We start from the raw sequence: 12,500 nt of genomic DNA, 5'->3' as shown, positions 1-12,500 counted from the left end.
TACGTACAGAACGCATGCGTATTTGAGAATATACTTTTTTTCTTGTATTTCTCAATGTGGTACCAGTCACACCATAGTACGTACAGAACGCATGCGTATTTGTAAAATATATATGGGGAAAAAAAAACAAGAAAAAAGCTGTTTTGGGGGCCCCGTGCTACTTTCGATCCTGCGAGGGAGAGATTAATCGGCCCCTAAACCATACGTGACTAACCCCTTGACTACGGTAGCTTCTCTACTTGGGTATATATAAAAAAAGGATGGTCTATACTTTGCAAATATTTTCTTACATTCCTCCATGTGGTACCAATCACACCATAGTACATACAGAACGCATGCGTATTTGAGAATATACTTTTTTCTTGCCTTTCTCAATGTGGTACCAGGCACACCATAGTACGTACAGAACGCATGCGTATTTGAGAATATACTTTTTTCTTGCATTTCTCAATGTGGTACCAGTCACACCATAGTACGTACAGAACGCATGCGTGTTTAAGAAATATCTACAGCAAAAAAAAAAAAAAAAAAAAAGGAAAAAGCTATTTTCGGGGCCCCGTGCTACTTACGATCCTGCGAGGAAGAGATTAATCGGCCCCTAAACCATACGTGACTAACCGCTTGACTACGGTAGCTTCTCTACTTGGGTATATAAAAAAATGATGGTCTATACTTTGCAAATATTTTCTTACATTTCTCCATGTGGTACCAATCACACCATAGTACATACAGAACGCATGCGTACTTGAGAATATACTTTTTTCTTGCATTTCTCAATGTGGTACCAGTCAGACCATAGTACGTACAGAACGCATGCGTATTTGTGAAATATATGTGGCAAAAAAAAAAAAAGAAAAAAGTTGTTTTGGGGGCCCCGTGCTACTTTCGATCCTGCGAGGGAGAGATTAATCGGCCCCTAAACCATACGTGACTAACCCCTTGACTACGGTAGCTTCTCTACATGAGTATATAAAAAAAAAAGGATGGTCTATACTTTGCAAATATTTTCTTACATTTCTCCATGTGGTACCAATCACACCATAGTACATACAGAACGCATGCGTATTTGAGAATATACTTTTTTTCTTACATTTCTCCATGTGGTACCAATCACACCATAGTACGTAGAGAACGCATGCGTATTTGAGAATATACTTTTTTTCTTGCCTTTCTCAATGTGGTACCAGGCACACCATAGTACGTACAGAACGCATGCGTATTTGTGAAATATATATGGCAAAAAAAGAAAAGAAGAAGAAAGTTGTTTTGGGGGCCCCGTGGTACTTTCGATCCTGCGAGGGATAGATTAATCGGCCCCTAAACCATACGTGAGTTAGCCCCTTGACTACCGGTAGCTTCTCTACTTGAGTATATAAAAAAAAAAAGATGGTCTATACTTTGCAATATTTTCTTACAGTTCTCCATGTGGTACCAATCACACCGTAGAACGTACAGAACGCATGCGTATTTGTGAAATATATATGGCAAAAAAAAAAAAGAAGAAAATACTTGTTTTTGGGGCCCTGTGTTACTTTCGATCCTGTCATCGAAACTATACGTGACTAACCCCTTGCCCGTCAGAACGACTGAAAAAAATTATAGAAGTTGCGAGGTCTTTTAGCGTAATTCCAAACATTAAACATGCAGAACTTCTCACTCAGAACAGTTTTTATAAAAGTGAAGACATATTTGAAATTAAATTTGCAAGACATGTTTCGGTCGTGCAACGACTATCTTCAGTTGAAAGTAGAATTAATTTGAAGTACATTTGAATTTATAATATGCTAAACAAAGATAAATAACAACGTGAAATAAATTGGGAATCTAACAAAATAGCCAAAGGTAACAAAAAAGAGTGTACAATGGAACATGTTGATTAGAACGAGAGAGTTAAGTTAACATGATATAATTGCTTGTTTAAAGAAGGTTGCTCCCAGGAAGTATCATGTAACGCTTCTTTTATCTTGACCTGGAATTTTGTGGTCGCACGGTCTATAACTTCAAAACATTCCGCAGAGCAGGAGTTACGGCATGCCTCGGATTGTTGAAGGTGTTTAAAGATATGTGAGGTCCCGTCCCTGTTTAAGTGTTCGCGAATGCTGTCGAGAGGTGTCGGCTAGTTTCGCCGACATAGCAAGAATTACAGCTTGCACAGGTAAACTTGTAGACAACATTCGAACAGAGTTCAAGAGGCACAGGGTCCTTCGCACTAAACATGTTACGGATCTTGAAGGAAGAAAAGGCTAGCTTAACATCAAGATTGTTACAATAACGTTTAAGTAATTTACGTAATCTGTTTTGTGCTACAATAGAGAAGGGCCCAACATAAGGTAATTTGAAAAAATGTGTAGGATTAGAGGGAGGACTAGCAGGTGTGTTCGAAAGGGTCTGAGTTTTTGTAATATACTGCTTAATGACTCTCTCAACGATATGACTGGGGAAAAGGTTTTTACGTAAGATTAATAACAATTTCTTGATATCCTCATGGAAGCCTACCCACGTGTTGTTGATCTTGTACGTTCTGTCAACTAAAGTCCTGATTAAGCCAAGTTTGTAAGAGAATGGGGTAAAACTAAAATAATTAGTTAATAGACCGGTGAAAGTTTTCTTTCGATAGACCCTGGTAATAGGAGAGAGAGGTTGACTGTTGTCAATCAGAACATCCAAAAAGGGGATTCTTTTATCCATCTCTTTTTCCATGGTGAAACGTATGTTGGGATGTCTATCGTTGATGTAGTCAAAAAACAAAGTAGCGTCATGTTCAGTGTCAAATAGACAAAAAGCATCGTCAACATACCGTCGATAAAGTAAAATACTGGAGGCCTTGTAGTTTTCCAACCAGATCCTTTCATGGTGACCCATGAAGAGATTAGCCAACACCGGGGCAAGGGGAGAGCCCATTGCCACCCCATCAATTTGATCAAAAAACGAACCCTTAAACAGGAAATGTGTTTGAGCAGTGGCAAAATTAAAAAGATTTCTGAGTTCAGTTTTAGTTAGCTGGAGATCAGGGTTGCCCTTGGAGATGTAGTCAACTCCCAGGTTGACACACCCCTCCAAGGGTGTGTTTGTAAACAAACTTTCGACATCAAAGGAAACCCATGATGAACTTTCCCGATAAAGGCAATTCATTGATTTCACGAACAAAATGAGGAATTCAACTGAGACTCTTCTTGAGGATTTGTGAAAAGAATTGGCTCAAGAGTAGAGCGAAGCAACTGGGACACGATCACAATTACTTTGAAAGCAATAAAACATTTGCATGCATTTGCCAATGCCTTGTGCAGAGGTGTCCCTTGCCCGGATATGACACTGCGGATCGAGTGTCAAGTATTTATGAGTCAATGAGTCATGAGTCAATGAGTCAATGAGTCAACGAGTTAGCGAAGTTAATTAAACCATAAAATGAAAGCTAAAATTTCAGAGAGTGCTAAGGCCTAATCACTGAAACGAGGGCTTAGGCTTAATCAACAAATTATTGCGATATTGACTGTGAGTCTCATTGACTCATGACTCATGACTCATTGACTCATTGACTCATTTGACTCATTTGACTCATAAAACATGCGTTCTCCTGCCGATCATGAGAGTTTTTCATCATTTTCTAAACTTTGTCAACATATCGGCGGTAACTTTACCACTAACGTCTTCACTGGTCGAGGCTTCTCTAGCTCTACAGATGGAGGCCGAATGTTCGTTTTCTCAACAGCTTGAATCGTATCCCGAAGCAAGAAAGAATTTTGTTGTTGCTTTAAGTGAACTTTGAAATTCACACCTGCTAGTGGGGATGGTTGCCGTAGAAACACAGTTCGGCGCTGTAAAAGAGTTTTAAAGACAGAATTTTTAATAATGCAAGTTTCAGTCGCTGGAATGAACTTCCTGTTCTTGTCGCCCGATTTATGGCCCTCAATGTGTACAGAGCCAACTTTACCAGTGATAATATTCCCTGGCCGTGTTATATCGTATTTATCAGCTTTGGGAAGGTGTAATACCGGCCGAGCAATCAGTTTACGCGGTTGCAATTGAACAGCAGTGCAATTTGTTTGCCTTGGTAATGTTCTCGAAGAGTTGTTTTTCATATCAGCATCTTTTAACGTCGACCCAGTCTGATATGATAACGTTTGTGCCTTGTCTGTTTGTTTACAGTTGCGTTGCTTGCTGTAGCCACAAGTGTTCTCTTTATTTGAGTTTCCCCTTTGACTAATGGTCACTCGTTTACCTTTGAGAACTGAAGCGGGGAGCGGCAAAACATTGCCATGCTCGATTTCCTTTCGTATTCTTTTATCCTCATTCGTATCTCTTCCATAGTTTTCAAAATCAATAAAAGGGCTTCTTTCCCGTGTAATTTCTTGACCATTGATCCAAATTGTCACGTTTTGAGAATCAGACATTCCAAATAACTGTTTCTTTCTTCCTGTAGTCCCATTTGACGTGATTCCTTCTGACGATAAATCAAAGCATCCAGCCTCACGCAAAGGTGCTTGTGGACTATTGTCCTCTTTAATTCTCACTATTCTTGGTCTTGTAAGCACAGGTAGCTTGAGTCTGGTGTGCATAGCCTTGTGCCCCACGCGCTCTGTTTCCCTTGATTTTGGTAATCCTCGTTTTAAGGTAACTTTCGACAATGTAAGCTCTCTCCTCGGCGTGCTTAACGGTCTCGCTGTAGATTTGGCGAACACATCAACATCAGTATCCGCCATTTCGTGACATCGAAAGCAAATTATTTTATGTTCCTGAGCCTCCTTTGCCAGATGTTTTTAAGTGTCCTTCTTGAAGAACACTCTCTGATGTATACACCAGTCTTCTTTAAAATGAATGAATTATGGAATCGAGAGCCAGTTCGAGAGCCGTTTAAAGTAATCCTTTTAAGCCGCAAATGAACTGCAAACAGAGTCTTTACCCTATCTAAAAGTCATTAGCGTGTGAAAGATTTCATTGTTTGATCTTTGTGAGGCTCACAAAGCGAACTAATTTGTTTTCAGAATAAATATTAAGATGCCATGTTTTATTTATGCTTTTGAAGACCTTTGAAGAGTACTGCCTTTGAGATAGACAAATTAATACTTAATGGAAAACAATGTCAATCATTCCTTGGCCGATGCGTTATAGTTTAACACAGTTTTGTATCTCTATTTTGACTATTTTTCCTTTGCGTAGTCTTCACAGGTGAATCAAGGATAAACTCAAGCAAAATACAAGGACGCATTGACTTATACTTAATATTTTTTGTTTTGATAAAAAGTGTAGTGCTAACGATGAAGTCGATACTGAATTGGCTCGATTTGTTAATGCATATGCTTGCGTTTTTGTGAGGCCGAAAATACATACGCTAGAATTTTCTTGGGATGAAAGCCAATTTAATCTTTTTACGATCTTTTACAAATTCAGGGAATGAGTGGTCTAGTTTTACTTTCGTTCGTATGTCCTTCGTTGATGTCACCTATTGTCATTAATGAGCCAACCAGGGCCTCATTGGCTGACAAAACAAGTGTTCTTGTGTTCCTGTGGTTGGCAAATTTGAATGACAAAAGCGATGTTTAGTCATATCATGTTTAGTAATGTTAATCTGCATCAGACGGCGAAAGGTTGGGTTCTAGTTGAAGATTTGGCGCGAAATATTTGACGTCACACGAAAACAAAATGGCGGACGAAATGGAAGTGGAGACTACCCTTGAGACTACCACAACAAGCGCTTCAACTCCAGCAGACGAGAATATGGAGGTAGAGGTACCACAAAAGGAGAAAAAAGTACCAAATAAAGGAACATCTGGTGCTGGCTCTACTTCTGGAAAGCAATCAAAAGCATTTGAACTTCCATGGTAAGAAAGAAAAGCACTCCAAAATTTTCCAGCTTTTCGAAAGGAATCAGTCAGTCGAGGACCGGTTACAGTGCAAGTGTTTTCTTAAGAAAGACAAGACGGCAAGGTCTAGCCTCCAAATACGTAAAAGGTACGTCCCTGGCGTTTGAGAGCGTAAACAACATCCATGGCAGTGACAGTCTTACGTTTTGCGTGCTCGGTGTTGGTAACCGTATCGATCACGGATGACATTCTCGAAAAAATTATGTTGGAGCCACTAAAAACTGATCGCTTGCATCCATAATGGATGCGATCGATCAGTTTATACGTTAAAGAAGTCAACGACAACCGACCCACGACTGACCGATTCCTTTGGAAAAGCTGGAAAATTTTGGAGAGTCTTCTCGTAATTTAAGAGATCATTCGGGGTGCAATCGTGGAGATTGCAACTATATTCTAATTAATCAAGGACGGCGCCTACTAAGTCAAAAGTATTTTGTCGCTGTTTACTGAATATGCGGGAAAAGCAGATCTTAACATGTGTTATTGAAATCCAAAAAGAAAATTAGGGGTAACCACGCATTTTTCGAAGATAATTAATCAACACCAATTGTAAAAAGTTTTAAAATACAAAGCAATGTATGGCGTTCTTTTCCAAATGGGAGCTTAATGATCTCTGAAAAATACATGGTTACCCCCAGTTTTCTTTTTGGATACCAAGAGAACTGGCTAAGTTCTGTATTTTCTGCATAGTTTTGCGGCACCGCCGATAGGAAATCCTAGTATCGAGGTTATGCTCAGAACATATGCGCAATAACAATAGTAGGCACCGTCCTTAATTACCGTGCAATGCGCCTTACCGTGGCCACGCAACAAACTTTTCACATCTGACAATACACGTACTTGTAAATATAGTAAAACTCCAAGAGTAAGAACCTTCCATTTTACAATTCAGTCTCAACAGGTTCTTACATAAAATTAATGGTAAGTAACAGAAATTTAGGTTATCTAGGTTCTCAAATAGGTTCTTATTTTCTGAAGAAAAAAATCATGTTGTAGATAGCAGAATTTAGTGGTATTCGGCCTTTGTCCTTGAAGCAGCAGCCAGTTTTTCCCTATCCCTGTAAAATAATTTGAATAAAATTTAAATACTGAATTAAAAATAAAAATGGCTGTCATAAGTAAAATCGAAAGATCACAGGACCTCATCAGCTCTAGCCTATAAAAGTAATGCTTTTTTCTTCATTTTTTATTTTAATGTATTTAATTTTATTTTATATTATGATTTTTATTTTTTATTTTTTTACCTAAATGTATTTCCTTGAGATTAATTAGATTTATTTATTTCATTATTTCATTATTTCATTATTTATTTTCTTATCTACTCTATTAGTTGTGTGTGTGTGTGCGTGTGTGTGTGTTACAACCCAGAAAATGCAAGCTCATATTTTTTTGAAACTACTCTGCTCGTTTAGTTCATACTATTCTGAGTGGTTAGTTTTTAGTTAATTAATTTATTATGTTCTGTAAAACTTTTCTAATTTGGCAAATAAATGGATTGTGGTGTTGCTGTTGCTGTTCTTGTTTGCTCATCTTACGAAGAGGACGCTTGGAAAGAACTCTGAAAGTCAATATTGATCTTATTTGCCAAAGTGCACATTTTTTTAGATTTTAGAAAATAAGAACCTGTTTCAAAGTTTAGGGTTAAAAGGTTCTCATTTAGAGGGGGTGTAACTAACAAATCTTAGGCTAACAGGCTTTCAAAAATAGGTTCTTTCTCTCGGGGTTTTACTGTACGTCAACTTAACAATCCATGCAACGATGTTCAACTTACAATCATGTAAACTTTGCAAGGAGGCATGACTGTCAATCAAATAGATCTGCACACCCTGATTGACAGCTAATTTGTAAAAAAACTGTACAAAACGACAACAACAACAAAAAAACGGTAAGGCACATTGCACTGTAAATGTAAAATGCATTAGCTCATGAAATTATCGATGGTTATTCAATCCATGAAAATGAAATAGAATTCCAGAAAATAACATGATTTTCAAGTTATTACTCGGTTCTTGTCATTCCAGGGTGGAGAAATACAGACCAACAAAACTTCATGAGATAGTTGGAAATGAAGAAACTGTCAGTAGATTAGAGGTAAAGTTGTTAATGCAATATGCCAAGGAACAGCAAATGCTGTGAGTTCTGAAAACTTGAGAGGAGAAACATCGTCCGGGTGTGAGCAGCTAAGAAGGACTATTGTTGGCGACATTGATTGACATTTTGACAACCTTAAAGCGTAAACTTGACGGGGTAGGTACAAAACACAGGTCACAAGTCACAGGTCATTGTTTTGTCAATACAGAAACTACAGTATTTACCAAGGCTAACATTAGACCTAAAAACTTTTGTCCAGGCTTAATTTGGCCTAAGCTTAGCTTTAATGAATGTTTAGGAATACGTCTGTATTGGCAAAACAATATGCTGTGACTTGCGTTTTGTACCTGCCGACCTAGGGCCTTAAGATGACTTCTGCTCGGGTTGTTGTAATGTTTTAATAGTCAATGTCACCAACAGTCGTTCTTGACACTACTCTCACTGGACCATCCTACCTCATCAAGTTTTGAAGCCAAGGATTGTTACTACATCCTCTTGTATTATAGTTTAAAAGAGACATCACTGGGCAGCTGTGGGAAAGGTCCATAACTATGAAAGAAGTGGAATATATTTCTTACTTCTGTTGTTGTTTTGACGACCCTGTACACATACAATTTTGTTGCTGGACCTTGTTGTACTGTCGTGTATTACTTTAATACTACATCAAGGACAAAGCATGTCTCCCAGTGAGTGTGTTGTGTGTTTGATATTTGATTTTATTGTGATGAGAAGCAATCCAGACGCTGTAGATGTAAAATTCTATTTTTTCCTTTAATTTAAGGTTTTTGCAGAACAGGGAAATGTGCCAAATATCATTATTGCTGTAAGTACTTCTGTAATGGTTTCGTTAAATATCAGGACTGATTAAACCCATTGATGCCTCAAATGCCCTAGGACTCCCCAGTTGAGGAGTAGCGGTAAAATAAGTCTCACCCCCAGGGGCAGGGCTTGAAATTAGCAAAAAAATCCAGTCGCAATTTTGTGACAAGATACGAAATCATCGCGCTGCATTGTGTTGTCTTTGGTGTAGCAAAACAAAATATGAGCCCACAATACTTGTGTTGAAAGAAACCGCTGAAATTGGCGAACGATATCAAAGGAATGGAGTTGTGCCCGTACAGTGTAACATTGCAGCGAAATTACACTACAATTACGCTATATTCAGATTGAAAGAAAACTCAAGGCGAAAAACAAAATAATTTTGTCATTTCTTCATTTATTTTAGTAAAAAGAGCAGCAAAGTGGCAACTGCTACATGTAATCCTTTTGTTTTGCAAGAGCGAAGATGAAAACAAGTCGCAAATTTGCGACTTCTCCAGATATTAATATTTACATGTAGTCGCAAAGAGAAAAGTTCAGTCGCAAATTCGTCTGTATTGGTCGCAATTTCAAGCCCTGAGGGGTCAATGAGTTAATGGGGAGGGAAGAGAACAACAGTGGGCTAAGTTAGAGTTTTATTGGAAAGCCATCCAATCTTTTTTTGGTGGTAATTTCACCCCTATCAACTTGATACATCAAGCCAAGTTTTTGTGTTTCACTTCACTGACACAACACCACAGTTTCTCTGGACACTAACTCCTTCATTCATTGAGCATTGTAGAGTATTGCAGTATCAACGAATTTCAAATCTTTCTGGGGTAGCATACATGTATAAAACAGACTTTCAAAGGGTTCTTGAACATTGATGCATCTACGTACGCCTCATATTACTGTGAAAACGCCACTCAAATGTAGTAATGCCTTTTAAAATAATTTTAATGATTATTTTCTTCTTACAGGGCCCTCCTGGAACAGGAAAGACTACAAGTATCTTGTGTTTGGCCAGAGCTCTTCTTGGTGCATCTTTCAAAGATGCTGTACTTGAATTGAATGCATCCAATGACAGGTACATGAAGTACAACTGTATTTGCCATTAGTATTTTTTCCACACTGCTTTAATAAAGTCGATTAGGAAAGTGAGAGACACTTCCATCCAGTACACGGATGTTAAAAACCAGTCTTACCTGAGACTGATATAAGCTGCAACATTGCTTTCCTAACCTCTGCTCTTCTTGGAATATTGATAGAATGTCACTGCACCCAAACAACTTGAAAGACTCCTGGAGCTTAAAATGGCAAATACAGCTCATTGAGAAGCAGTAATAATAATTATTTCTATCTGTTTGCTCTTTTAAGCTACATGTATCCAGACCAACTAAATTTTGTGTTGACTTGTTCTTTCAGAGGAATTGATGTGGTGCGTAACAAGATAAAGATGTTTGCACAACAAAAAGTAACATTGCCAAAGGGCAGACATAAGATTATAATTTTGGACGAAGCAGACAGGTACAGGAACTACACTGTTCATTTACATGTATGGTGAAGTTTCACTGTTTGATAAAAATTGAAAGATGTAAGAGATATAGCGATAATTTATACACTGCTTGTGAAAGGGTAATTCCCGATCACTGTTCAGAAATAAAGAGTAAAGAGTTTCCTGTAAAAATGGGAGTGTTAAATGGAGAAAAAAATCAATAATAATCTTTTAATTTAAGTCCCTGGCACATACATGTACACTGTAATTAACACAAAGAAACCTCGCCTGTGATCTGTTCTGTTGTATTAAAGCATGCAGGAAGCAGATAGAGCACAAAAGAAGTGTAGGGGGAAACACAAGATTTAGTCAAGACTTAGTGTTATCCCTACTTCTTGAGTGCTCTATCCACTTCATAAGTGCTTTACAACATTACAGATCACAGGTGAGGACTCTTTATTCGTTTTATAATAAAAAAATTCTCAATTTCCTCACGCATTTGGCTGAAATTTTTAGAGAACTATATTTTCCAAATCCTGCGAGTGATGTCAGCCGTGCATCTATACTCTCATAAAGCACGCTAAAACAGACCAATCACAATTCTTGTTAGAATGGTTCAAAACATTTTAATGATTAAACACGACCAAAACTGTCAAAATGTCAAAACATCAAAGTTGAGAAACCACCAAAAGTAAGTTCAAAGCCAGCTACAAACAACAGACAAGTGCAAGCAGTTTTTCAGTCTAAGATTGGGATTTAAAAGCACATTGTGCGGTAAAATTAAATCTGGCTGACATTTCTCAGACGGGCATCTGTACTCTCATAAAGCATGCTGTTTTTACCATCCAGAGTGCATGTTGTATCGAAAATTTATTATATTTGAGCCCATGTTTTCCACTAATATTATTGGGGAGCCTGAAAAGAGAATCAAATTTAAAAATTCAATTATTATAAACCGCTTTTCTTCCAAAGGGGCACTTTGTTACTTTGTCTAATGTCAGCAGATCTTATTCATCAATTGGAAACCTCTCTGGAGCAGATCAATATTATTCAATTATTATTATTATTCAGTTATTATTCAATAATGAAGGGCTCCAGGCTCTAGGCCAAAATTGCAGCCAATTTCCACTAAAGCATTGCACTAAAATTACGGAGTGAATTTCCCTATGCTGAATGCCAAGAATTAGGTGATGAAATGAAAAAACAAATCTTTGCTGTATTTTTTACGTGAATTTTCAACCTCTTGCACCCTACCCCTGTCCTGGGAAAGGTAATTTCATAACCTGCTAAAGTGAAGCCACTTGATTAAAGTGGTTTTGCTGTACCTCTCAAAATTACTATTACTATTATTATTAGCTGTAAACTAGGAACTAATAATAATTATTATTATTAGTTTTTGATGACGGGGGAAAACTGGAGCACCCAGGCAGAAAAAAAACTCTTTTAGCAGTAGAGAACTAGCATTAAAGTGAACCCATACATGTGTAGATATGAGGCTGCATCCAGAAATTAACCTGGGATATGTTGGTAGTACAACCCTCAATCTCTTCCTTCCTATTGCAACAAAAACGTATTTTAGTCATAAATTATTCTCACTGAATGGAGGCTACATGCCACATTGAATCAATAATATTATAGTGATCAAATTAAGGGAAAGTTTTTTTTTCTTTTATTAGTATGACAGATGGAGCACAACAGGCACTGAGAAGAACAATGGAAATCTACTCCAAAACAACACGTTTTGCTTTGGCTTGCAATACATCTGATAAAATAATTGGTGAGTCATTTCTCAGACTTTACAGGGAAAATGCCCGAGGTTAAATTTCAGCTTCTTTTCTTTTTGCGTTCAGTCACAAATTGCACTAGAGCTTGTAATTTTAAAGCACATGTGCAAAGTCAATCAAAGTGCATACGCACAGTGTAGCATTGAATGAAAATGGCGTCGTTGAAAGTAAGCAAGAATTTGGTGTTTAATACGCTCAAACCAAATACAAATGCATAAACGGTTCGTGGTATAGACCCACTCTAAAAGATGTCGAGTGTTTTCGGAACGGGTCGGTCCACGAATTTTACAAGAAAGGAACGTTATAAGGAAATGAACATTATTTAAGTGTCTAATCTTCTAGCGCCGTAGAGCACTATTCGGGGACGCTGTAAATTGAAATTAAGAAGTTAACGCAAATCAAATCAACTTATGGTTTTTGAGGAGAGGGGAAAACCGGAGTACCCGGAGAAAACCTCTCGGTGCAGAGTAG

General features: G+C 37.7%; 2 protein-coding genes across 2 annotated transcripts in view; one reads left to right on the top strand and one right to left on the bottom strand.

The window, feature by feature from the left end:
• Positions 1–3,476: 3,476 nt before the first annotated feature.
• Positions 3,477–4,844, bottom strand: LOC137977740 (uncharacterized). The gene has a single exon (XM_068825064.1). The coding sequence runs from the start codon at positions 4,698–4,700 to the stop codon at positions 3,615–3,617; it is 1,086 nt and encodes a 361-aa protein (XP_068681165.1). The 5' UTR covers positions 4,701–4,844; the 3' UTR covers positions 3,477–3,614.
• A 775-nt stretch (positions 4,845–5,619) lies between these two features.
• Positions 5,620–12,500, top strand: part of LOC137977739 (replication factor C subunit 2-like) — a 24,039-nt gene continuing 17,158 nt past the window's right edge. Inside the window, exons 1-6 of the mRNA XM_068825063.1 lie at positions 5,620–5,819; positions 7,883–7,952; positions 8,734–8,775; positions 9,731–9,837; positions 10,176–10,277; positions 11,922–12,022. Coding sequence (XP_068681164.1) covers positions 5,641–5,819; positions 7,883–7,952; positions 8,734–8,775; positions 9,731–9,837; positions 10,176–10,277; positions 11,922–12,022 — 601 coding nt within the window. The 5' untranslated portion in view covers positions 5,620–5,640. The remainder of the gene's footprint in view (positions 5,820–7,882; positions 7,953–8,733; positions 8,776–9,730; positions 9,838–10,175; positions 10,278–11,921; positions 12,023–12,500) is intronic.

The sequence above is a fragment of the Montipora foliosa genome, chromosome 11, assembly GCF_036669935.1.
Source record: "Montipora foliosa isolate CH-2021 chromosome 11, ASM3666993v2, whole genome shotgun sequence".
NCBI classification, from domain to species: Eukaryota; Metazoa; Cnidaria; class Anthozoa; order Scleractinia; family Acroporidae; genus Montipora; species Montipora foliosa.
This window is presented reverse-complemented; position numbering and strand designations above follow the sequence as displayed.

Bases quoted from the DNA above. Each gene is read 5' to 3' on its own strand.
- LOC137977740 (XM_068825064.1), bottom strand. From the start codon at position 4,700: ATGGCGGATACTGATGTTGATGTGTTCGCCAAATCTACAGCGAGACCG.